This window comes from Lathamus discolor, chromosome 10 (assembly GCF_037157495.1).
Source record: "Lathamus discolor isolate bLatDis1 chromosome 10, bLatDis1.hap1, whole genome shotgun sequence".
In the NCBI taxonomy this organism is placed as follows: domain Eukaryota; kingdom Metazoa; phylum Chordata; class Aves; order Psittaciformes; family Psittacidae; genus Lathamus; species Lathamus discolor.
Genome location: NC_088893.1, coordinates 3,706,941 through 3,734,394, shown reverse-complemented (window position 1 = coordinate 3,734,394; position 27,454 = coordinate 3,706,941). Strand labels below are relative to the sequence as shown.

The following is a 27,454-nucleotide window of genomic DNA, read 5'->3' as shown; positions in this document are numbered from 1 at the left end:
TGTATTCCTATTCAGGAGGGTGGAGAAGAGAGTAAAGAATAATGCATAAGTATCACATTAAAAATGCACACATGACAGTCATTTCTGGAGGTTAATGATTTTAATGTAATCACATTGCAGTGATGTACATGAATCTGGAGCAAGTCAGAAGAGAATAGAAATGCAACTGCATGTAGTTAAATTTTGCACAAAAAGCTAGAGGAAGGAGATAGGTAATTGTTTTCAAATGATGGCAGGATTGCAGAGTGAGCAGTCTTTCCTTTAAAGAGACCTGATTAGTAGGGGCTATAAATCAGCTTTATTCTTCAGAAGGAAGAAAGCAGCTCCATGCGTGCCTCTAACCAGTTTGGGCAACTGGCAGAGGAATGAGTTAGTGGAGCAGTACCTCTGGGGTTGTAAATTGGAGTCAACGGGACTGTGACAGTTCAGACTGGTGGAGGATGTACCACCTCAAAAGACTGCTGATCCCACATTATGCATCTTCCAAGTAGTCCTTGGAGGATCCTTAGGAGTGCTGCAGTCTGCTTCTGCTTAGCTTGCAAGATCTGACAAGGATCACGGCCCAAGGTGGGAAGTTTGCAGGCATAAATAATATTGTCTATAACCTCAGTTTCCTGATTCAGCGTTTTGGATGTGAATAGTTTACAGGGAGAGGACTTCTAACTGAGAGGACAGTGCTTTTTCAAGGGACAAGGGTAGATTGGGTTCTGGAAGAGATGGGAGGTATGAAGCTGGGGAGAACTCTGCAGAATACAAGTTCTCCCACATGACGTTGCAGGAGTTGGAAGATTCTTGAAGCTTTCTATTTCTAGCAGCTTCCTGGTGTTTGCACGGATGTTTCTAGGATTTGAAACGTAGTTGGATCAAAATGAAACTGGGGCCTCGGAGCCGCTAGCAGTGGAGCACCAGTAACGCAGGATTGATTTTTTCCCTTCATGTGTTAAAAATGCCCCCGTGTTGTGCCCTTACCCCTTTCAGGACACAAAACCTCACTGCTGGGAAGGCTTCATGTGCCTAGGAAAGCTTTGCAGAGTGCCTCTAGAGCCCACCTCTACCTGAAACCCCTGCATGCAAAATCCATGGAGTTCCCGCAGTGGGAGGTGTGTGTCTGGCGCATCCTGCTCAGCAGGGTTAAATTCCTGCTGCTCCTGTGAGGCACAGTTCACTGGCAATTAGTGCCCTTTGCAGTGTTTGGCCGCCTTTGTTCCGAAATAATTGCTGTTATCATAGGTGTTTTATTGCCTTCATTATGGTTAACATTTAAATATCAATGAAATAGTATGCTACTAAGTTGTGTGTGCTTAGCTGTCTGCTAGAGTTATCCCTGAAATTAGTTCAGCACTGACTTAGGATTCTTGGAAGGAGGGTTATGTACTTGTTGATGAATTAGGGGAAACCTGTGCTTATTAGTGGCAAAACCTGAGCCACTCTCATCAGACATTTTGAGAGTAGAAGTACTCTGCGGTTGGGATAATGTTTTGTCTGTAGCACAGAAATGTTTTAAGAGATTTTAAAATACTTTGGAATCATGAAGTCAGACAGCAGAGGCTGACCTTTCCGCATCTGGATGAAGAATTGCACTGGGAGACAGGGTGTTCTCTACCCTCCTTGCAGAAGGAAGCTTGCTGTCGTGTCCTGTTCTGCCTGAATCCACTCCACGTCCTTCTGAGATCAATAGGAAGTTTCCCTCGAATTCCTGTGGCTTCCATTGACTCCTGTAGTGTCATGCCAGGACCTATGCAGACATCAGCTCTGTATGTGATTTAATTGTTATGAGCTGACTTTACATGTGGCTTTTATTTATTGGTGTATACCTAAAGGCTTCCAAGTGTATAGCTCATTTGTATGTCACAGGCAGCTGAGGCAGAGGGTGAATTATATTTTTATGTCTATAGAAAAAAAAGGTGGTGCAATTAGAAATTCCATTTGTGAGCCCTGTTTGAGCTTCCCCACATGCATGTATAGATGCAAATATGAAATATAGACACTGAGGGGCGGGTGTGCTGATGTATAGATACATGCACCTTACGAGAGGTTATGTTCATTTGCTGAAATTTCATATGCTTGTTTTTATCATAACATTGAATGGTTTGGGTTGGAATCATAGAATCCTAAAATGGTTTGGGTTGGAAAGAACCTTAAGATCATCCAGTTCCAAGCCCCCTGCCACGGGCAGGGACACCTCACCCTAGACCATGTCTCCCAAGGCTCTGTTCAACCTGGCCTTGAACACTGCCAAGGATGGAGCATTTACCACTTCTCTGGGCAACCCATTCCAGTGCCTCACCACCCTTACAGTAAAGAACTTCTTCCTTACATCCAACCTGAACTTCCCCTGTTTATTTTCAACTCATCACCCCTTGTCCCATCGAATGGACTGTAAAGCTCATGTCATGCCAGCCCCCATCACTAGCAGCATAAGATAATTGAGCAGTAGCAATTGTATGACAGAGGGTTTCATTTTGCACCATATAAGCTGCCACAGTGGGAGATGTGTGTGATCATGACATTAGCAGGGGTTCCAAGGCAGAGCTGCTCAGGCCAACAGCGTATCAGATATACCCTGGTAGTCACTGTGTTCGCTTCCAGCACTGAAGCCACCGTAAGGTGGTGACATGTGCAGCTTGTGACGCACAGCTGAGGAGATGACAGGGCTGACAGCTGTAAGAGCTCGCTCGTAGGTTTTCTTCTGAACCTGGCACTATTTCCCTCTTCATCTTACCCAGTAACTTTGTAATAGGCTGCGTTTGAGTCTTTGCATATTGAAAAATGGAATACACAAACCCCTGATTTTGATACCCGTTGATCCCAATGCTTAGTTGGGTGTTTCTTGTCCAGGTTTTGGCAGCAGCAAGTTTTCCAGAAGAGCTGGAATTAATACTATATATTCTACTATAAGTGGCAGTGCACTAAGGCCTACAGCTCTTACCAGCCTGGTGTGTGAACGTGTGTGACTTGACTGACACAGATCTCTGGCAGCAGATCTGACATGAAGATTCCAGCTTTCCAAAACTTTGCTATTACTGCCATAACTCCCTCTGCTCACAGGTTTGAAAAGGAAGGGTGATCTTGCTCTGTTGGTGCAGTTTGCTGTCATGGGTATGTCAGTCCCCAGGCTGGCTCCAGATCAGTACTGCATCCATCTGGTGCAGCACTGTGCTGAAGTACCAGCTACCACCCTGCTAACAGCGTGGTCATGTTCTGCCCTGCTGGGATGCAGTGCAGGAGCACCAATGCACTGCTGCCAGTGCCAGAGCCTGCGCACACACCCCTCCAGACTGTACCTGTGCATAGCTGTGTTACCTCCAACCTCCTGGCTCTGCAGTATGCCTGTGTGTCTTCCTGAGTACCAGAAAAGCAGTCTTAATAGGGTATAATCCAATTCAGTTTTAATCTGCTGATGATGGTGTCACCAAGGGATTTCTGGGCAGAACCGTAAAAATGTTTTTAAATCAGCAGATGACCAAGAGGGCCCCTGAACTTCTGCAAAGGTCTTCAAGAGCGTTTGGTTAAGTGTCCGTTGTAAATACATAACTTTGCACAACTAAATAGTTCAGGGAAGGGTCACATGCCTTTTCAGGTTGTTTCAGGAGGTATTTTCTTCAACGCAAACACACAAAAGCACTGTCTTCTCCCAGTGTGATCCTGTGGAGTGCTGGGCCTCTTATATAAAGCAGAGGACACCCCACTGCAGCCAGAGCAGCACCAGCCATGCTGGGACATGGCCCCACTGATTCCCATGGCAAACTGTGCTGCAGAGCTGGTGCACTTTGAGCATGGCAATTATGCCCTGTTGGAGTGCTTTCCATTTCCTGTGCCATCTTGATAAACTTTATATCTTCTAATTTGCTGGAGAGTCATTGATATAATTAGGAGCTCCATAGATGGGAGCAGCACACTCCGAAGATGATAATCGAGTCAGTTCATTTTTCATAAGAAGCGCTCAGAGGGCCCCTACAGCAGCTGGGATCATTTTCTCTTTGATAGAGCAGCAGAAATCCTTATATGCCTGGGTCATGACATGTTTTATTCTGATCCATTCCACTACCCATATGTTTTTTCATAAGGCAACTAAAGAAAGGGTCCATGTGTTTTCAAAGGGCAATTGGAGCTGTCTGGCCATGTAAGCTGGCTGTGTTAATAAGTCTGGGCAAGTCAACAGCTCTTTTTTTATGTGGGAGAGAGCACTATAAGTGCGAAGCTTTCACATTGCGGTGTGCCGGTTTGATGTTCCTCTGCTCCAGTTGCACCAGCTTTTCAAGCAAAGTGGCAGCTTATCCAGAAAGTCTGGATCTGTTCCAGTGGTCGATAAAACCTCATCTCCTGCCCTCCTTGGTACTCAGACATGGTAAATAGCAACCTTCAGCCATTCTTATACAGCTGTTGATTGCCTTGCCTTAACAATATCTTTCATGATGGGCTACAGATTGTCTGAGGTATTGGTCAGCATGTTCTTGCTGTTTGCAGCCTGCCAGATTTATTACCAAGAGTTTTAGCCGTTTGTGTCTGTAAATGGTGTGTTGGTGAAGAAAGGTAAATAATTGATCAATCTGTTATTTTCTCTCTTTTTTCTTTTCTCCTAACAGTACTCTCAACAATAACAACATCACCCGCATTCCTGTTACCAGTTTCAATCATATGCCAAAGATCAGGACTCTGTAAGTAATACCTTCAAATAATGATGATGATGATGGCGTAAGCCAATGTTTGGGTATCTGTTGTGTTGTGATAATCTTACGCCAGCCTCTCCCACTGTAACCAGTTCACTGCTCTGAGGGAGGTGGTGCTGGGCCCGTCCCACAGGGACCCACAGCAGGGATGGGGACAGGGACAGGAGGCCAGTGCTGGGCAGGGGCTGGTGGTCACCCTGGGCTGTGCTGCAGTGCTGAGCTGGGGCAGGTCCGGAGCCCCAGTGAGGCTGGGCCAGGCTGTGAAGGCAGGGGGTGCCTTCAGAGCCCTGCAGTGGTGCTTTGGGTTTAAACAATGAACTTAGATTTGGTTTTATCAAGAGTTTGAATTTTTCTGGAAATGAAATTGACATTTCCCCCCACCTAGGAAAATCCATAAAGTGAAATGTGTTCCAGGCTGGAGCACCATCAACATTGTAAAAACTGCTCAGATGGATCAAGTTACTTAATTTTCTTAACATCCTGTGCTTAAATCCTATTTCCTCTTTTGAATTCAGAATACTAATTTCTGAAACAAGAGAGTTTTTAAAGAACTTGGAAAAAAAGTTCCTTCTCCAGATACTTTCTGAAACAAAATGTCACTGAATCTGATGTATTTTTTATAAAGGCTTCTCTTACGTCAAATCCATGTTTCTATAGCTGGGCACCATTCCACTGGAAAAGCTCTGTTCAGCCTTAGTAGACCAAAATACAAAGACTGAAATTAGACTGTGCATTAGTGTAATGTAGCCATAGTCTACCAAAACCATTTTCTTTAAATAATTCCTTTAAATTTCTTCAGGGAATACACAACTTCAGGAAGAGTCATGTTTAAACAAAGTATCTCTGTTTTTTGACTCTAAAATCTCAAACTCAACCAAGATTTATGTAGTCCTAAAAGCAAAGAAACGGCAATAGTAGCCAGCTTGGAAATTTTCTGCAGCACTGAAAAACCAAACTGCCTCAAGGATGCTACATACACAGGTGTAAAACCAGATTAAGTAAATTAACAGAACTGAAGAAAAATGCCTTTACTCATGTCAACCAGAGTAAGATAACCTCTGATCTAAATCTACCTTTTTCATTAAATGGTGACATTCACAGACGTTAATGTAAGTAATGAAATGGAAATTAGATGTTTGTCTTTTAGGAAAGAATGGATAAAGAGGATAAAGGTGCAGGGTGAAGGTTCCTGGAGTTTCGCCTTTTCTCATTCAGTCACAGTGGTCCAGAAAATTTGCCTGTCTTCTTCAGATTAGGCACTCTTGTCTGTTCCCAGAGCTCAATGCCTTCTGTCATTTTCCCTTTAGTTTAATTTCAGAGATGGCTTTGTATATAGCTCCCTGGGGACTTACACTGACTAATCCCCCTCTGCTGTAATTAAGGAAAAGAAAAAAGAAAAGGAAAAAAAAGGGGAAGGAAGTCATAAATAGGATTTATAAAGGGAAGCTTTTTGTATCGAATTCTGAGAGCCACATTTTATAGAACATGAATGCTGACCCACTCTAAAAAGATTTGCTGGAAATTTAATTTAAGGTCTGTGGCAAAAAGGGCAACTTTTGCAAACTTGCATTCATATTCATTCACCTCCTGTTCTGTAAAGGTAGTTTCATCAGTATCAAATGGCATGTTTCTTTCTCCACAGCATGCAGCGCCCTTCCGAGCAGTTCAATATAGGAGTTAAAAACCTCTACATAGTCAGGTGGAAATACAGAAAAATAGTTTTGTGGTCTATATTTTCTTGCATCTTTTTCAACAGGCACAGAGAAATCATCAAAATAGCAATAAATATAAGAGAAATACAGGAATGAAATAGCATATTGTAATTTTTTCAGCCGTTCCTTCATAGTAATATTTTTTTTTCCTCTATCCGTCTTGGCACTTTTCACAATTAGTACTTTATTAACCATAATTATTGTCAGAATAAGATTGCATAGCTGCATTTTACTCAGTATTTTCTGAATTTCTTCTGTTCAGAATTTAGGCTAATACTGTTTTGAATTAACCAAGTTTCAGGTAAATGGCTGGTAATAACCTTACAACTAACATCCCCTTAAACACATCTAAACCTCATCAGGTTTTGTTCACTTATATAAAATATTTATATAAAAATGTTATTTGTGGGGGAATGTTAACGCTCTCCCTGGTTTCTTTGATTTATTTCACTCGATAACCTTTACCTTCTGCATTAATATACAACCTCAGTGAACAGTTAGCATGAAAGGGGAAAGCAGTCTGAGGCATAATGGCTGACTAAGATGTACTATTTAATCTCTTGGTTGTTGATGCAGATTCAGTCCAAACAGATCATGAATGATGTTCATTACAGTTTGGTGACTGTAAAAAGAATCACCAGTTTGCTCAGCTTCTCAGGTAGCTTCCCACGTAGCTGGGCTTTCCTATAGAAGCTCTTGGGAATCCCTGGTCTGAATGTTACTTAAGGAGGGACAAGCTCTTTTTCCCACCCAGCTGCGGCATGGTTAGTGTTTGACCTCTATGTGTCCCTCTTACGCACTAGTGAGATCCATTAGCAGGACGTCTGGGGCTGCTTGTGCCGCAACTGCTTCTGCTTCTGTGGATAAATAGCTTTGTCTTCGTGGCTCTCAAAACAATCTGCTCATTTAAGAAGAGAGAAGGAAAAGTTAAAGTAAAGAGCATATTCAACTTGAACATGACCTCTCAAGGGAAAGAAAAATAAAAAGCCCAGTAAGATTTGAAGCACCTGAAGAAATCATCTTTTCTGTGCTAACCTGTTTTATTTAACTGTTGCTAAGTTTCATCGATCCCTTAACCTTGATTGGAAGTGACAGGAATTAGTTTTTATTGATCTGCTTTCCTTTGCTTGAACCAGCTGTATTTATGTTAAAACATGTTCCCCATGCCTATTTGCTTAATGATAAGTGGCCTGTTGCCTCTGCATGTGTGAGGGACTGCTGAGATAGGTAATTGCGTAATTTCTTTTAGTTTTTTTATTTAAGGATAAACTGAAAATGTACCAAATCACTTTGATGCTTCTCGTGTTCACAGGGAATTGGTGCATTATGCTTTTGGAGTACTGTGAAAAGTCTTTTTGTGGCTGTATTCATTAATATAATTATCAAAAATATATTCTAATAGGCTGCTTTGTTAGCTTGATAGGCTCTCAAATGGCCTCCTCTCCAAAGCAAACTGTAGAATATCCACACAAAACACTTGACCAGGCAACGAGGTCGGGCTCTGCTGAGGCAGGCAAGCTGGCAGAGGTGGCACTTTGCGCTGCTGACATGGGGAACCCCTGACACCAGCAATACCAATTTAGTGAGTAAAAAAACCCAACTCTTAGGACTGGAAAGCTGACCCTTTTCGTGAAACTGTGGGGTTACTGCTCCTGCCTGCCTACATCCACACAGGGGATGCAGGGAATGGCATGAGATGAGCTCTTCTGGAGGAAGATGATACTCAGTATCGTTCTTGACTGCCATTGTAGGAAGGGAAAATACTCTAAGGATTTAAATGAAATGCTTACTCTCTAAGTTGGAGTTAGAGCAAAATCTTACTTAGGATAATTTCTGGCTAGATTGTATTTGTTCTCTTTTCTTTGTAAATGTATTTATTCATTCTTCCAACCAACAAAAAGTGTTCCAGGCAGATTAATGGTTCATAAGAACAAAACAGTTTGCCAGAAATCTGACTTACTGCAGTGTCACTTAAATAGCTTCAGGCACAAGGTTTTCTAGCCATCCTTCTACAACACTTATGTTCCACAGTGCTCCCAGGAGACTAGCGTCCCCCATCCCTACAGGATAAACTCTCAGTTCCAGTTTTGTGGTCTTCTACTGTAACTCTCCACCCCAGGCATACAAAGCTGGGGACTGTCAGCCTGGGTGCTGGTGCTGCTCAGCAATATGAAGATCTCACATAGACAGTTGATTTCTTTGGTGGATGGACAAGGCTAAAAATCTTGTGCACGCTGATTGTGTGGGTTGTTTAAAATGTAATGCCTGTAATATAAGTGAATAATGCCTTGTCTAACCATTTCTGACAGGATTTTCAATCTGGTTTATCATTTCAGCTTTGGTATAACACTGTGAATGTCTGACTCATTACAAGGAATGAAATAATGAATATGCTGGGCTTTTGTTTTGACCTAAAGTGTGGTAGCTATTAAAATGACCAGACTTGCTCCCTGAATGCATCATCAATTTGCAGACTTCCCCCCACAATGAGATAATGCTTCTTCCAGTCTCTAGTCCCAGGCATGAAGCGGGCTGAGAAGGGAGCCGGTGGACAGACCTTCCATTACAAAGAACAGCCCTCTGTTGCTCTGTGGTATCACCCTATCGTGGTCCTCTTTTTCATCAGGAGATGAAAATTCTTGTCTAGAACCTGCATACGTGCATTGAAGCACCACAGTACAAAGAGCATCGATGAGTTTGTCCAGGCATCACAGGGGCACAGAATCATAGTATGGTTTGGATTGGAAGCGACCTTAAAGATGTATCATTCCAGCCCCCTGCCATGGGCAGGGACACCTTCCACTAGACCAGGTTGCTCTGTCCAGAACCCATCCATAGTGGCCTTCCAACATACAGCATACAAGGGATCAATAGCTGCTGGTGTGGAGGGTTCTCTCTTTCTCCTCCACAAGGGGAGAGAATCACCTATTACCCTGTTTTTCAGCCTCGTCCTCATTTTTATGAAGCCTTCCTTTGAATTCACTCAAAGATACTACATTCATGAGGTTATTTCTGATACGGAATCACAGACAAAGTGATTACTTGGAGGAATCTTAAATTCTTCATGTTCTTTTCACTGGAATGGCCAGCTCATAAGTACCTGTAGGCAGGCCATTATTTAACTTCATTCTTCCAAGACATTTTAAATAACAGCCCTAATTTATATGTGGATGTTTGTAAATTTTTTGTCAATGTAGATAGTCAGGACCTGACTCAACTCTAACCAATAAACTGCAATGATCCTGCTAAAATTGTGCTGAAGAGACAGACTTGTACTTGCTCGCTCTGATTTGTGTCTTATGTCTAAACTACTATAGATAACTTGAGGGTTCTTGTGTGTTTTGTAGGCGGCTTCACTCCAACTTCCTGCACTGCGACTGCCACCTGGCCTGGCTGTCGGACTGGCTGCGGCAGCGCCGCACCATCGGGCAGTTCACCTTCTGCCTGGCCCCTGTCAACCTGCGTGGCTTCCTGGTGGCAGATGTGCAGAAGAAGGACTTCGTCTGCTCTGGTAATGCTGCCAACCCTTCATTTATCTATCAGCTGATGGGTTTATATTGATGTTCACATAAAAACAGGGAGTGGAAAATTACTATGTTGTGTTTGAATGCCATTCAGTAGCAGTCCTGTTTGGTTTTATCACAGCTAAACTGTAATGGAATAGATCAAATCGTTAAGTTTTTTCAGCTTTATAAGGATTATTGGATTCCAGTTAACGTTTCGGTTTTGAAATTATGTTTTCTGCTTTAGCACTGCCAATGATATCAACATCAGAAATCAATTAAGTGTGGATAATCTGGTATTTCTCAAGGGAAGAGCTCAAGAGCTGACTGGAATATGAAAGAAAGGAAATAGAAAATGCTAATTTCTGTTGATAAAACACTGGACTATGGAACATGAGGAGCAGATTTTATCCCAGGGACAGGACGCTTAGGGAGACAATGCACTTTGCTGTTCTACAAGTTTCTACACTGATAAATGGGGCTGATAATACACAGCCAACTCACAAACCATGTGTCTATATGTTGGGCCTATTCATGAAGTCTCTGGAACTGCATTTGGCTCTTTCGTTATAGAAATAAATTTTCTTAAGAAGGAGAAAAAAATAAAAATAAAAAAGAGAGAGAGGGAAAAATAAAAAGATTGGAAAAAGAGATCTCTGAATTTGGCTGACGGGAACTGATCTGACAGGGGAGAGGCATGGCAGTGCGTGTGCTGTGGGAGAGAAGGAAGATACCAGGCGCAAGTCTGGAGACAGTTTTGCAGGCAAATGGTAAGTAGCACAGGGAGCTTGTTACTAAGTCAGTGTGAGTCCTAATCTTGATAGACTGTGAGTCGTGTGGTATCGGGTTCTTCACCTCTCTCAGCTCTAAAGCTTTATCCTCTGGGTACATGGGGTGACTGAGGGAAATGCAGTACAAGTGCTTGTACTAGAAATGCTTTTAGGGATGCTTTTTTCTGTGGTTTCACTTACATATGACAGAGAAATGGTTGTAGTTACAGAAGAACGGTTTGATCGCCGTAACTATATCATGGATGTAGATTAATGCCAAGCGCTGGAGCTGTGCAGGAAATGTTATGGGCATACGGCAAATGAAGTTGTGCACCGGTGATTTTTGTGACATGATTTTCAAGAGAGGTGAGCAGCTTCTACGCAGTTGAGATTTGATGCTGCCCAGAATACCTGACAAATGACATCCAAATTTTAACTAAAAGTTTAGAAATCTAACAGTCTTGGGAGAGGAAGGATAAAAGAAATGGGAAAAATGAATTAAGCTGTTGACAGAATCAGATTTTGCCACAGTTTTTTTTTTTTCTTATGAAGTGAGGTTTCACATGGGGTCTGAGCTTCAGCTACTTGGATTTATGATACAGTGAAGTGAAGAAAAAAAGAGTTGTTTAAACCAAGAGAAGAGATAATAATTGCTGAATGAGAAATGTAGCGTGCACAGAACTCATCTAGACAGATTTTTCTGTGCAGACTGTGGCTTCCAGAACACGAAAGGTTTTTAAGAGTTGGCTGTTGGACCCAAAATGTACAAGAAAACTCTCAATTAGCCTCAGTTTTTTTAAAAACCAAATGAACAGAAATTCAAGGCAAGAAGCCTCCGGTGCGACAGTCCATCAGGTGCATCCCTAACCCTCACCTGGGAAATGAAATACACTGCAAAAGAAATGCGTTTGAAGGCATCAATTTAGAGGAGTATTTAGCAAAGAACTCAGTATGTGCTAGTTTGACAGAAACCTACATGGACAGCTAGCTTAAAGAGGAGATAAATCTTCTCTGCTCCTTATTACTGTTCTTATTGCTGATTTTACAGCATAATTTGTTCATGTTTGACTATGAAGTCAAGCTGGGCTGAAGGCGAATAGTGAACTGATCTTGTCCCTCTGCAAAGGAATTTTATACAATTTAAGCCCATATGAATCACTGTAACTAGCCCCAAGCTGGCAGTGAAAGCTGCTTTTGCATCATAGTTACAAAGAGCTGAAATACAAGGTAGTGAACTTCTCTGTTTCAGTATAAGCTCAGCACTTCAAGCACTTGTGTTTTTATGGCAGTGGGAATTTCATCACAGCAAAGGAAAACTCAGCTGTAAAATGGGTTTCATCAGAGCATTCCAGTTCAAAACTTGTCCTGTTGCATTCTTCAGAGCAGAAAGAGTAGAATCAAAGAATTTCGGGAAAGAAGAAAATCCTCTTTGAAAAGCTGACTTCTGGTTATTCTTTGAACCCTCTGCAAAAATAGGTGTGTTGGTTTGGTTTGGGTTTTTTTCATTTTATCACAGATGTTCCTTTGGAAACATTTGTGAAATTTGGAAGTGAAATTTGGAAAAGCATAAGTGACACACTGATGAAGACGTGCCATAACTGGAACCCAAATGGTTTCATTCCTTCTGGACGGTATGTTAGCAGTCCTGTGCTGTGATGCTTATAAGCATTAGGTGCAAAGTCTCTCAAGATAATGTTGCTGAGATCAGAGTTATGTGCAGATATATCTATGTAAACTGAGATCAATTCAAATGGCACACGTAGGCAAGTTGTGAGCAGTGGAAAAGCTATTCCAGGTTTCACTTGTTCATGCCCGTGAGCATTTGGGTCAAAACTGTAGGTGAAGGTGTAGGATTAAATGGTGCACAGTTGCCTGGAGGTAGGTTTCCAAATATGTCTAATTGGATTTGAGTTGCTTAGGAGGTAACGGAAAGGTGAGGAACAGAAATGAGCAGGACTGGGGCTAGATGGACCCTCACTGTTGGGAGAGAGCACTGAGTGCTGCTGGCAGCCCTGTCACCCACCAGAGCCTTTGGCTAGCTTTTCAGCAAGCTGTCCCCTCCTCATAGGAGAGTCTCTGTTCCAGAGCCACCCCTGACAGAGCAGCCTTCCTGGGTCTGAGCTTTAAAGCCATCTGTTCCCAACAGAGCCTCCAAACACACTTTTTGTCCTGCACAGCCGTTTGCTGAGCTCTGAGATGCGTTTGGTGAGCCAGTCTCCTGCAAGACGGTGCATTGTAGAAGGGGAAATTGTGCGGCACTAGAGTGCCCCTGTTGGTGTCCTACACATAGACAGAATGATGTATTTCACCTCTCTCTCCACCATAATAACCCTGCAATTCACTGCCACATTGCTGTGACAAGAGAAAACAGTGCACTAAGCAGACTTTATATCAGTTGAAACACTACCTGCACTCTGTTCCCTGGGAATGGTTTCTTTTTATATTCTCTGAGCTAGCAGAGAAGCATCTGGGGATGCTGGCTTATGCTCAGTACCTCTTCGAGCCTTCCAGCCTTTGCTTGGAACAGATCCAGCTTCCTTCCCATGTTCAGATGTTTCACTGTTGAACTGGCTCCTCTTTCTCTAACCCTGTCTCTCTGTCTCTCTCAAACACACGTGCTCTCTCTCTGTGCCTATTTGTCTGTCTCTTGTCCTCCTCTGACCTCCTTCAGATGGTAATTTTATTTCGTTTTCCTCTCATATAAGTTTTATTATGGCTCTTTGATTTTTTGTCTGCCTGCTCCTTACTTATGGAAGTTGAAATTAGTCTACATATTGATCAGTTAAATCATGATGTGTTTTCTCACACGCACTAGTGTGGCTATAAAGCTTTACAAACCGAGGCAGTGGGTTCATGAAGCAGCACCTCGGTCTTTTCATTGCTCTGTGTAGGACCCAGTGAGTGACACCATTTGGGTGTTATTAAAATGACAAATCATTCTGGTTTTCCTAAGTATATATATGAAGAAATAAGTATGCGTATGAACTGCATACCTAGGAATAAAGCAGATACATTCAGGAGCATTTTACCTTGAACTGATGTATAGCGTACTTCAGCCACTGCAGTCCTTGGCTGTCAGAAAGCTGGAATGTCGTCAGTGCTCCTTGGGGTGCTGCAGAGGAGATGATCTGGTCACCAAGCAGGCAGGGACGGTGGGCTGGTTTCGGTAGGTGGTGGGAGGAACCACCTCTGTTGCTGCCAGTTCTGAGGCAGTACCTTAGGACTTGGTGTTGACTCTGAAGGTGAAGGTTGATACAGATCTGTTAGAGTTTTGGCCAGCAGCTTGAGGTATTTTACAGTGGACAGTATTTACCATGGAGTACGAAGATTGGATGAGATTTCGTAGAATAGGCCAGGGGCTAATACTTCTAACAGTTACTGAATTCACGCTTTTCTCAGGTAAGAAGCAGCAGATTATAAAATCCTGATGTTAATTTGGAGCTGATTTGTCCTGTGTCTTGCAGTATGAAATTTTGCGAAGCTTATAATATGTGATTTTTAAGAACTTTTCTAAGATAGTTTCCTTTAATAATGAAACATGCGTTGTAAAGAGGGAAGCGGGATCCATTCTCTTTGTCGTTAGAAACCATTTTGTCTGATTCTTCATCCTTAGTTCCCATTTGAAGGATCTACAAGAACCTGAAGAAAATCAGGATACATCATTTGGATTAAATAAGTTAAAATTCAGTCTAAAATTGAAGCAACAGAGAAATCGTTACCATAGCCAAGCATTCAGTGATTTCTGGCTAAAGAAACTGATACTGATTTTAACAAAACGGTGGATTGATCCAAAACTCATTGGAAGATCCAGAATTTCTGGTTCATACAGAGAGGCTGATGTATAATACAGATGAAAATATGTTAGCTCCCTGCAGCTTAGTGCAGCCTGGAAGCCTAATGAGGAAACAGATTTATTTGTTTAGGTGAGGTCAAATGGTCTTTGAACATAGCTGTTACTCTCTGACTCTAACCACATAACATAGTAGGTTGTCTTGCCCCATTTTCCTCCTAATAACTTCGTAGCATAGTGTTGAGGAGGCAGCCGAAAATGAGTAACTAATAAAATAGCACTCCTCAGGCTTAGTACCTTAATAAGAACATTCAGAAGCTGTAAGAGGAAAAGCGCGTGAGGAGGGGAGCTCCCCGCAAGCTGCTCCTGTTTTAAAGACACTGTGCAATAGTGTATCTGCAGAACTAGCAGCAGACCTGCTGCTTTTCAACACGGGACATGCAGGTACTGCCACACAGGTGCTCCCTGGAAACTAGCTATGTGCTACTAATGCAGACTGTGGTAACGCTGGGCAGTAGCAGTTGCTCCTGGGGAAACAGAGCAGTTTCTCTCCATGCAGTTCATCCCTATTTATGCAGGGAAGAGCTACAAATGGCCCTTGATCCCAGTGGTCACAGGGAGCTGAACAGACAAAGTAGGAGGCAGAGGAGGGCTTTGCTGTGTGTGTGTTTGTGCGTGTGAATGTCACTTTCTGCCGTGCAGGACATCCTCATTGTGCAGATGTTTTATTGCTGTTAGAAGTGAGCTTTACCATTTCATCTAACTCTGACCTCTTCCCAAAAGAGTGACCTGTGTGTCGTATTAGACAAATAACATTGGTTTTCTCACTGTCAAGTGGGTTCATGCTTTTTGTGACCATCAACAGACCCAGTAAGTGCCCTTACGCTGGGGTCCGTGCAGGACTGTGGGCATTGTCTGACTTTTAAAATGCTTTGGTAAACATTATGCTTCAAATTTGGGTTTAGGAAATTTTTGTGGAACTCTGAATTTTTACGTCCTGTTAGAAATTGTTGCCACAAACTAACATTGACATTTAGTCTGAAGAAACACTTCAATACTGTGTGTTTGTTAGCTTCTCCTCAAATGAAATCCTGTGGGAGGTTGGGAGAGATACTAATCCGATTTTTCAGAGCCTGTTTGTTTTCCCTTTCCATTAAGTTTCTGATCACAAATTTAAATTTACTGTTGCACTAGCAGTCATGTTGTTTCATACTGTCAGAATTTACTTCTTGAATTGCTTCAGATGTAAGATGCCACATATGATGGTTTTTGTTTGGAGGGCTGTCTTGCAAGTTTGAGGGATAAATATGTATTTATTAAGGCACTTCAGATTTCTTTGAAGACCAAAGCTGAAAACTGGCTTTAAATTATACTATATTTACTGTCCAAAAATGATGTCCTACCTTTTCAGTATAATTACTTTTTTTTCTGGCATTCTGTTTTCTCCAAAGCAATATGTGTAGCTCTTTAATGCTTATTTAATGACGGCAGGTTGGGTTCTAATTATTAAGCCACTGAGTTTTTGAACTGTTGCTCTAAGAATAATAATGGGATTAGTTCTTCTGCTAATATCCCATATCAGAGGCTTGTTTTGTTACTGGTGTGTTGGTAGTGGTTTAGTGTATGGTTGGAACACACCACGGTGGTCTGTCCTGGTATGGGCCAGTGCCACGGCTTTGCTCCGGGCTGGTTCACAAAGAGCAGTGGTGTTGCATTCAAAGGAAAGGACTTTGATGAAGTGTCCAAGCCTTAGTATGAAATGCGTTAAAGTTTTCTGTTTGATAAATGTATGTGTTTGGCAACACATTTACAGATACTTAACATGAGTAGCTACAAAAAAAGCCCATAGAGCTGCTTATAAAATGGCTGCACAATTCCATATGTGAATAGATGGCAAATACAAAGCTGCGTGCAGCCAAGGTCAGGTTCTTGTGTTTCTGTTTCACTGACGATGACTTTCAGTGGTGTTCTGTAGGCGCGTTAAAGCTGTGGTGGGCTGACCGTGGCCAGCGGCCAGACCCAGCTGCTCTCACTGCCCTCCCCAACAGGGCTGGGGAGAGAAGATCGGCCCCAGCTCCTCCTCCCCTCCTCAGTGTCTGACCTTGCTGCTTGTGGGGCTGTTCCTGACACTCCTTACCTCACTCCTGACTGCCCTTCCTCCAACACAGCTTTGCCGAGGCACCACCAGCTTCCCAGCGGGCTCCGTGTGTCCTCAGCAGGGCTGTGTGGAACCTCACGGGGCCTCGCACCCCACTGCCAGCGCACAGACACCTGCACCGAAACTGAGGGGAACTCCTGGCTCCTTGAGTTAACTCCTTCCAACGCAGGCACGCGCGTCGGAGTTTCATTCTACAAGATCTGCTTACCATAAAGAGCTTGAACGTACCTGAGGTCTCTTACACGGGACCAAAGGCAGCAACCTCAGCCCATCCCAGGAGGAAGGCAAGAAAGGTCCCTAGTGCGCTGCATCCCTTAGCATGCTCCTAATGCCAAAGAATTTGGTCGAAGGAATTCCAAAGCAGCCCTGGGAAGGGGGCAGTACCTCACTCTGCAGTCCTTGCCCACTCCTCTTGTAGAAAGTGTTTCAGATCTGGTCACTGGGTGAGCTCATGAGCAGGCTGTGCCCCTCGGGTGCCATTGGCAGGAGAAATGTCATATCCTGCCTGACGCCCCCTCAAAAGCTGTGTCAGTCTGTACTGCATCTGACTGAAGTGAATCCCATCTTCCTCCTTTTACAGAAGAAAACGTGCCGAGGCGGGGAAGGACCTATGTTGGCTACAGCAGGATGTGAGGGTGTGGGGGAAAGAAGCAAAGACAAATGTGCAGTGAAACAAAATCAAGCCATGTTCAAAACTCCTTTTCCAGGAGCAGCAAATCTAACCCAAGGGACCCAAAGCATAGTCCTAAACTTTTTCTATCCCTTCCATAACTTTGTCAAACTTCATCAGATGTGAAACAGTTCACGTTCTTTAATGGATAACCTGTTTAGAAGGCCATCCCAGAACTATACTCCCGTCTTAGGCTTGCAATTGATCAAGACCATTATCTATCATTTTACCTTGTGCAGGTAACTTAAATATTCTATCTTCCTCTTCATTTTTATGCTTGAATATATTTATAAGCTCACTGTAGTATTTCTGGACCTATTTTTAAATGTCAATCCGTATGCACCTTCAGGACTGCTGATGGGAATTGTGGAACTGGCATTAACAGCATTTACCGTGCGTAGGCATCATTTGAACTGCAGAAGTACTACATCTTTAAGACTTCCTAGTAGCATTATTTTTTAATCTCTCGCCTGTTTTGGAAGAGCAAATATTGTACAAATCCAGAGAACCAAATACACGCTAACAGTGGTGCCATAGTTGAGTTCTGGCTGCTTTAGGGAGAAAGTGCCTGTGTTGACAAGGCTGGAGAAAGACCTTCAAAGACAGGCTCAGAGTGGGCACAGGACATAGGATACATTCAGACTCTGACTTTTCAGTCGCTTCTGTGGAAGGCTTAGATGGAATCAATTTCTCTGAGAGAAAAACACCTTTGTCATAGCTTTGAAAGGACTCAAGTTGTCTCACAGATTCTGTTTTACCAGTCCTTCAGAGGGACAGATCTACCTACTAAACCTCAGCTGCAGGTGTCTGCTTTGTTCTACCTTCTTCCATTTTGTTGAGAAGTATTCCATGCAATGTTGGCACTATGATTGTCATTTAAGTAATTGCAGTATTAGTGCTTTTAGCATAAGACAATGCGAAGGTCTGATTTGTAATGGTGCTACTTTCCTGCTACATTTTGAAACACGCAGCGTAGGTTTTTGAAGGATACAGTAGGCTTCCTTCATTGTGCCAGACTTTCCTTTCACTGCAATTGGATAACTCCTTTTTCTTTCCTCACAATTTGTAAAGTGATTGGTGTTGGCTTTGCTACAAAACGGTTGTGCTCATGTGCCATGAATTTTTAGCAGATATTTTGCTGTTTGGGAATGTTCAGTGAAACAGTGAACTTGAATCAAATAATGAATATTCATGGCTAGCAAATTTTTGCATACCATGAACTTGATAGTCTTAACATCATCAATCAGGGGCTCAAGTTATTTTATCATCAATACTTAATGCTGTGCTCAGTGAAAAGCTGTTGAACAACCAGAGATAGAAATATTTGCATAAACCGTTTGCTGCACATTGCTGTAAAATAAACATATTTGTACAAAGTTTTCTCTGTTAGTGGAATATTTGCCATCAGGAAGGGATGTTAATTTGCAGATTGTCAGTTATGATAGGCTTGCACGTGCGTCTCGGCAGGACTACAATACATCCTCTTTACGTGTCTTTTTGACATTGTATTACTGGAAGTCTTGTGAAAACTGTAGCTCATGAAGTAGTCGCTGATTTCAGATGCCCCAGTGTTATAAGAAGATCCACTGGGTCATAAAAACCACAAAAGGTCATAATTAAACCACAAAAGGTCATAATATATCCACAGATCTGTAATGCTTGTAGTATTTTGTTTATTGATCAATAATTTCATGTCTACTATACTTAGAATGATTTAAAATCAACACAGATTTCAACCATAAATCCTGTAAGATTTACTTTAAAATCCATTAATAATTTTTACAAATAAATACCATTGTGCTGGCAAAAAAGAACTGCTGCAGAGGCAATTGGATAGGTGAGGATGTAATAAAGCACACTACTTAGTGTGCCGTCACTGGGTGTCAGTGCAAATGAGCTTAGTTTATTTAGTAATTGCAAAATTTACCTTAGATGCCTGTGACATTTAAGCTGTTCATTTGTACACCATAACCATCCCATTCTAATTGTGAGGTTGCTCTATTTGCTGCTCTTGAAAGGCTGAAGGCCAATGAGATGCTTACTTGAAAACAAGCACTTTATTTCTCTGTGAACTGCTGGGTCCTAAGTCTCTCCCCTGCCTCTTCTCTCCTCCTAACCCATAGTCTGAGACTGTAACAGGCTAATGGTGTGCCAGATATTAACTGCCATAGTCACTGAGGCTGCCATTGCATTACCTCACATCAGGCACAAAAAGTGTGGTAATTTTTGTTAATCGTGTTCTGAGCTTCCTTCCAAGTATTGTTAGTGTCGTTTTTAATAGCAAAATGTATAATTGCGTTGATGATTTTTATCTCTTAGAGAAAAATATAATGAACGTATTGAACTAGTGGTGCTGTGTAACAGAAAAGAGCTGAGATGCCGAGATGACTGATAGAAGAACTTCACAAGGGAAATCATCTAAGTGCAGCTGGCTTGTCTGCGGCCATTTCTCTTTGTGGCATCCGCGCTGTAAGGAGTTCACTGCACTTGTGAAGGACACACGCAGGGAGTTTGAAATATTCTGACTTTTCCTGTGTCTTTGCAGAAGAATTGGCAGCAAAAGCAGAATTCATTTTTAGATTCCGAATATCCTTATTTAGAGGCTGTGTTGCCTCTGTATGCTTACACTCTTCAGACCCATGAGAATTATATCCAAATTTTAATTTTAAGATATTCCATAGCCTACTTAGACTTGTGTTCTTGACCAGGCCTTTCTTTACTTCCTCCCTACAACTACACAAATATTAAACTGATTAAACCCTCTTGATATTTTTGTGTTTTAATTGTATGGATCTGCTAGGAAGCTACCAATAGATCCTCATTTAACTGAAGCAGCTAAACCCAGATCAGATTTCAGATTCTTTTTATAGCATTATTCAAGAAAACTTTACCTGAGCAGATGACTGTTTGTGTAAGAGCTGGTGGAATATGTGCTACATGCCTGTTGACTATGCATGTGTAATACAGTATCTTGTTCTTTGCAAATGAAAAACATAAGCAAAAGCATTTGATACTAATGTGGCAATCTATGCAAAGAGTAATTTATTCATTAGATTTTTCATGCATCTACAGACTAGATCTACTTTTGCTCATGAAGAAGACATCACCAAATATAAAGGGCTGTATTCAGCATGGAAACAAAAGTATTTTTACTCTAAGCACAAAATGTCACTTGGAAGTGGCGGGAGTACCAGATATTTTGGGGCACTCAGAGATTTCAAGCTTATAATGAGGAAAATAAGTTTATAAAAATAGTCTTTTTTTCCGTCCTATTTCAAGTGAAATGAGAAAACTAGTCACTCATGATATGTGGAAAATAAGGAGTGCGCACAAAGACAGCCTCTTTCCTTTTTACTTTACTGACTTTCAGCATCAGCTGTTATTTTTTCATGCCACTTTGATTACGTCTGTGCAAAGAGGGCAGTGGGTTGGAACTAGGTGATCTTAAGTTCCTTTCAGACCCCAACTATTCTATGATTATGTTGCTTTCTGTCTGTCTTTTGACATCATGGACCTCCCTGGTTAACTAATTGATTATTTGTTTTACTCACTAGCCGTAAATCAAAACTGTCCACATTAAAGTTCCTCTTTCATAGTGGAAAATCTCAGGGAAATGAGTTTTGGTCTAAATTGAGGGTAAATAAAAGGACTCGTATTGGCTTTGGGAAGTTCAGGTTAGATCTAAGGCAGAAGCTCTTCCCTGGGAGGGTGCTGAGGCGCTGGCACAGGGTGCCCAGAGAAGCTGTGGCTGCCCCATCCCTGGCAGTGCTCAAGGCCAGGTTGGACACAGGGGCTTGGAGCAAGCTGCTCCAGTGGAAGGGGTCCCTGCCCATGGCAGGGGTTGGAGCTGGATGAGCTTTAAGGTTCCTTCCAACCCAAACCAGTCTGGGGTTCTATATATAGGGTTGTCCTGGGTTCAGCTGTAATAATTATTTTTTCCTCCTTCTAAGTAGCTGGTGCAGTGCTGTGCTTTTTGGATTTAGTACGAGAACAATTCTGGTAACAAACCAATGTTACAGTGTTTGTTTGGAGAGGATCTGAAAGGCTCAGTGGGCAGCAGAAATCCTGTTCTGATTTACCTTTAGCCTTTCCATTCAAAAAGTTGATGGAAAGTTGCATGTTATCTAACTGTAGTATGATGCTCTCACGTTGTTGTCGTTGCTACCTGCTGTTGGTGCAAGGGAGACTGGGGTTTCTGTCTTTCCTCTCTCTTTTCAGAGCATTCCAGGTAATAGCCTCCTTTCAGGTAATAACCTCTGCAGTACTGCATCACACAAAAGTGGTGGTGATGATCTGAGTTCCATTGAATCTCCTCCTGTTGATTCGGATGCAGTAGAGTCAGGAATAGATTCTTAAAACTCTGAATGGCAGTCCATGGGGTTGTCTGATGTGGTGCCCTAATGAAAAGGAAGTGTCTGATTGCTTCTGTGACCCACAGAGGTATGTTGTAATGTCACAACTGTGAAAAATGCATTTTCCTCTCGCTACAAGGTCTCTTCAGAAAGCACATCAGACGTGAGAGGATAAAGGCTGTGTGCAAGATTTGACCTTGCTGCCAACTTTCTCTTTTGCCTCCCAGAAAGCAAGGATTGCTCTGAAGTGTTTCCTCCCAGTCTGATAAGTTCTCCCTATCCCTAGAAGTTTGCTTCAAACAAAATCCTTCATTTTGAGTTGGGCATCATACCGCAAGGTGGGCAGACAAAGAGAAAACATAAAATGTAAGCAACCAGGTTGCAAGAACAAATCTCTTGTTCTCCTGCAAACATAACCGAGGCATGTGTGCATTTTGAGGCAATCTAGACGACTTTTGGAGGCAGTCACAGTTAAAATCTTAGGCTCTGTGAAAGGCAGAGCTCCCCTGATTTTGAAGGAAATCCGCTAATCCGCAGTGATGGTGTGTCTGACCGGCGTTTCTGGTGCCGGAAGGCAGACGGGGCGAGCTGCTCGTCCTGCCTGTTACACGTGTACGTGTTTAACTGCTGCGGAGTTTGCTTGGTTAGCTCAAGCCTCTCCAGCTGAAATCCTCTGTCACACATGGGGCACATCTGGACTGTGCCAGGACGGGGCGGTCAAAGCGGGCGGGCAGGGAGGGCATGTGCTCTTCCCACCAGCGCCGGGGCACGTCAGGGACGTCGGTCGGTGGGAGGGGAGAGGGGCGGCCGGGAGAGATGAGGAGAGGTCGTGAGGTGAGAGCAGGGGCAGCCATGAGGGGCGGCCGTGAGGGGAGATCTGGAGGGGAGGTGGAGGGTGGCCACGAGGGGTACGGGAGCAGCTACATAATGTGGGCCACTGTGAGGGGGCAGATGTGTGGCTGTGACTGGAGATCATAACGGGCAGCCATGAGGGGCAGGTCAGTTTGCCCCCAGTGACATGGGTTAGCAGTGGGCTTGGCAGGCCTGGGCTCGATGATCTTAAAGGTCTTTTTCAACCTGGTTGATTCTGTGATTCTAAGATTTTGAAGCTGGAACGAGTCAAAGTTCAGGTTGCCTGATAAATATGAACTTGATTCCTTTGGGCCATATGCATTAGGATTTACATTTTAATAGCATTATTGGATTGTTTTTTTACAGTAGATTTTTGCCCAGTTGATTCTGTAGGGTGAAGCCGCTTTAGTACTGAAGCCAGCTCTGTTTTGAGATAGAAGACTGTTGCTGGTAAACTCCTTATCTGCAACTCTCACAGAAGCTGGGAAGTGGACTACAGATGAGACAGGATATTTTAGCAAAGAGGATCATTAGTATCATTCTCAAAGCAGCTGCCTACTCTCATAAAGAATGAATTTGACTCCTACACATCCACAGATGTCCTCTGAGATCCTTTCCAAGATGGTCACTGCCTCTGAAAATCTAGTTTCTGGATGCCTAAATTGGAGTTCTGGGGTCTGGTCTGTCCAAATGCCGTCTCTCATGGCTCTGACGGGCACCAGTGAAAGCAGTATGTAAAACACAGGGCTGTGAAACCCGTGGTTTTTTCCTGCTGTCCTGACAGAAAGTCAGGTGATGACCCAATTAAAAATTAAATCAAACCTAATACTTTAGCTTGGCAATGTCTGTACACAGCTGATGTGCTCCTGAAACTCAGCTGTATGCTTTAATGTAAGGCAGTTCTGCCACCCCAGCTGCAAAATGATCTTTAAAGGGGATGACTGCTAGCTTGAACTGAAGGAAATTTGGACAAACAAAATGAATTCACATCAGAATTTGATGCCTTTCAAACAGAAGGCATGATTTTGCAGTAATTGTCTTCCCCTTTCCAGGAGGGCTCCCTCTGCAAGTGTAAAGCCAGCTGTAGAAGTTTTCAACTCACATCCTTTCAACCTGTGTCTGCCTTTCAGAATAAGGATACTTAGAGGTGCCACTGAGCATGTTGATGCTGACTTTTCACAGCTGTTTTCAGGTCTTTGATAATAAGAACACATATAGGTTTGCTGAAGGAGTTGACATTGTTATGCAGAGTTAAGGGCTAAACCAGAGGCATAGAGCCAGAAAGAAACTTTACGGAATGTTGCAGTGGTGAAAGATGTTAATTGCTATAATGATAGCTGATTGCAAACTGATACAAATAACTGGTTTTGGGCTTTGTCACCTGTGGTTATAATTCATGAAAGTATCATTCACGTGTCTTTTCCAAGACAAATACACAACTTTGTGCATTGTTTTCCATGTTTTCACATGGATTTGTGATTTTACAATTATGATGTGGGGTTTTTTCCAGCCAAAAGACCAAATACATTTTGTGATTACAATCTACTGTAGCCTAAAAGGAAATACCAGGTTTCTACTGTTTCTGTTGTGAATTTCTCACTTCTTACCAACATGAGCCTTCAGTCAGTGTCTGGTCAAAAAGCAACTTGAGGATTCCTTTGTTATGTGTTCTTTGGATATATGACTCACCATAAATAAGTCAATAATCGCTGCATCTTGATAACCTCAGTTAGTGTAGCAAAACTGTTTTAGCTATGTGTATGTATATAGCAAAATCTTAAATGTAAGAATAGTAATCATTGAGTAAAATTGACATAATTGCTGCAGTTTCCGAAAACTTGATTAAACCTGAATCCAATGGATTGACTAGCATGTAATACAACAACTCCTCATGCTAAACATCTGCTCTGTAGTAGCTTCCTTTCTTTCAGTGGCATTATTAGATTAAGCAAGGATCTGAAGGTTTGAACTCAAGTTTTTCTAAATTCTTTTTGTGTTTCCATTAACTGCGTTGTCTGATCTTGAAAAAACTAGCTTTATATTTGCAGGCCTTTTGCCATAACAGGTTACCTCATTTCAAAACATAAGTCATTGTTGCTGACAGTCTTCTCTCAGTGTGGAAAAATCCTCCAGGAGTGTTTGTGTAATGGAAACTGCTATGCAAAGATAACTTTTGGAGATACTGCTTGATCTTAAGGGTTATTGAAGAAATTGATATGGCTGATCATGGAGAGGACCAAAGAAGTGTTCATGAGGGGAAGAGATGGGTCGAGTGGAGACCGAGGAAGAATAAGAACACAGTGATCTTTGACATGTTCTCTCTGCAGTTGATGTGTAGCACATGATATTCTCTGAATCCCAATAAATTATCAGTTAATAAAGTAAAAGGATGTGGAAACACAGAGGCTAATGTATTCTGGCATTAAAATTTCAGGCAATCATTTTTCAAACCCAACCTTTGATGTTTTCATTGTCTCAGGTTCCCAGTCTGAACCTCCGTCGTGCAGTGCCAGTTCCATCACTTGCCCATCTGCCTGCACCTGCAGCAACAATGTGGTGGATTGTCGAGGAAGGGGCTTAACAGAAATTCCAGCTAACCTCCCAGAGGACATTTGGGAAATGTAAGTGCCAATGCAATGCACCATTCTTTTCCATGTCTCTCCATTTTCGGTCCCTGTCATAGCCTCCTGAGTGGAAGAAAGGACCATGTTCTGAGCAGATATCAGGCACATTGTAGTTCTCCTCTTTACTTTTGTTCTTTTGATTGTTTGAACTTGTTTGGAATTGCCCTAAGCAAGATGAAATTCTTGATGTAGCGAGATGAAATTCTTGGTGTAATATGTTTGGAATGTGTTTCCATCTCACAGATCTGGCATTAGAGTTCTATAGTCAGGAAAAGGAAAGACACAGTCCCTTTTCTGAAATCAAGTTGTTTTATCTTTAGTTGGTGAAGTCCCTGAGAGTTCGTAGGGTTTTTTGTTAGCTTGGCAGGATGCATTTGTAGTGAAGTATGACATCAGAACAAATTGTCCCTGCTGATTTCACCCCTATTTCTTGTCTTCCACATTTTGTTATTCCCACTTCTTTCACGTTTTTGTGACTTTTTTGTGTTGTGAAATCAGATGGTGGCTTTACAGACTTGTTTGTCTTCACTGCCTTTAGGAACTGTAATCATCTATCTTTGTGTCTATGACTGCGTACTACTGTGGTCCTGAAATACTGTTACATTAAACCAAGTTGCTTTTGGTTAGTCCATACGGAATGCAAATCAATCCTTTTCCTATTTAGGTGCTTGTCATACGGAGGTTACTGGCATTCAGCCAGCATTTACAGTCTACATAGAGTGAATTCAGATATTTGTATAGTCACTGGATTATTCAGCTTCTCCTTGCTGTAGAAATACTGCTGCAGAGCAAAACTCAGTAGGATAAAGTTGAAATGCTTGCATGTAGCCTGGCTCACTACGATATGCCAGGAATGTGACATTTATGGCCAAGAAAGATGATGTGCTTCATTGTTTGCAGGGGATCCACTCTATACAAACACTCCTCTAAGTCACTTTATCAGTTGCTTTTATAATGTAAGAATCACCTCAAATTTGTTTGGATTGCTACCTCAGCACAACAGTTTAGAGGCAGCTTATGCTCAGTTGTGCATCTCCACAGAACAGATATGTTAGAAATGAAAAAAATATAGCTCAGTAAATGCAAAGAATACAAACATCTTAAAATTAACATTATTGAGAATGTATCTAGAGCATGTAAAGATGTTTACAGGAAATAGAGACTCTTATGCAAGCTGTTCAGAATGCCTGTTATCCTTCCTCATGAGAAAGTCCAGAATGTGTTGATTGTGTTCGCTTCCAGTGTATTGCAGCACACAGAATATGCATGTCATACTTGGTTTTCTGTGCATGAAAGTCAGAAGTATGCTGAAAATATAAATGTGTTTGGCACACTGAAAATATTCAGTGTTTAGTCCTGTTTCCAGTTCTGTCAGATGATGTCCAAATTTTCAGAAGTGGCTGGAATGAATGGTTCAACAATGAGAGGCAGAGGATGAAATTGGTCCAGACCCGCTTACAGATGAGGGTTGGACTAGGAGAATTGGGAAGACTGAGACTGAGGTGCTCCAGCCCTCTCCGTACAGCCGCACACCTCAGTGTAAGAAAGCAAGTGAAAACATTCACCCTCAGTGTGCTTGTAGTAGCGTTGAGTATCAAAGTCCTGACTCCGTTTTGGTTGCTCCAGCCCACAAACCTAACCCCTGCAACTTATAGTAAAAGCAACTTAGAAGGTCTCCTTAGGGGAGCAGAAAGTGAAGGAAGACATGGAGAGCCTTTAGGTCAGATGATAATGTAGGGAGTCAAGATGCATGTGACATTTTAAGAAACTTTCATAACCTGAAGGTTATAAACCTGCTAGATCCCTACAACACCAGATAAAGTTCTGAGCACATGGTTAAATGATTCAGATCCATCAGATGCTTTGCACTTTAGTCAGTACTTATTTGATTCTTTGTCTGTAGATAAACCTCTTATATTGTTCTGATCCTGCAAATATCCTTTTCAGTTCACTATCACATAGTTCAGAGCATAACCTTCATGAAAACATTTATTGCTGCTTTCTGATGGAGTCAATCCTGTGAAGATTTCCTTATTAAGGAATAGATACATAAGAAATACATAAAGAAATTTAAGTAGTTCTGTCCATTTACAGTGAGGGTGGTGAGGCGCTGGAACACATTGCCTAGAGATGTGGTAGATTCCTCATCCCAGGAGACATTCAAGGACAGGTGGGACAGGGCTCTGAGGAACCTGATCTAGTTGAAGATGTCCCTGTTCATGGCAGAGGGGAAGGGGGGTGGACTAGATGACCTTTAAAGCTCCCTTCCAACCCACACCATTCTGTGGTGCTATGATTCTATCAGAGTAAGTCTTAGCGAGTGACATTGCTCACATACGGGTTTTCCTACTGG

At 42.3% G+C, this 27,454-nt stretch overlaps 1 protein-coding gene across 2 annotated transcripts in view; it reads left to right on the top strand.

The window, feature by feature from the left end:
* SLIT3 (slit guidance ligand 3) overlaps nucleotides 1–27,454 on the top strand; it is a 533,501-nt gene that overhangs the window by 309,031 nt on the left and 197,016 nt on the right. For both annotated transcript variants that reach the window (XM_065690971.1, XM_065690970.1), the window contains 3 exons: nucleotides 4,587–4,658; nucleotides 9,730–9,893; nucleotides 24,957–25,098. In XM_065690971.1, the coding sequence (XP_065547043.1) occupies nucleotides 4,587–4,658; nucleotides 9,730–9,893; nucleotides 24,957–25,098 (378 nt within the window). The remainder of the gene's footprint in view (nucleotides 1–4,586; nucleotides 4,659–9,729; nucleotides 9,894–24,956; nucleotides 25,099–27,454) is intronic.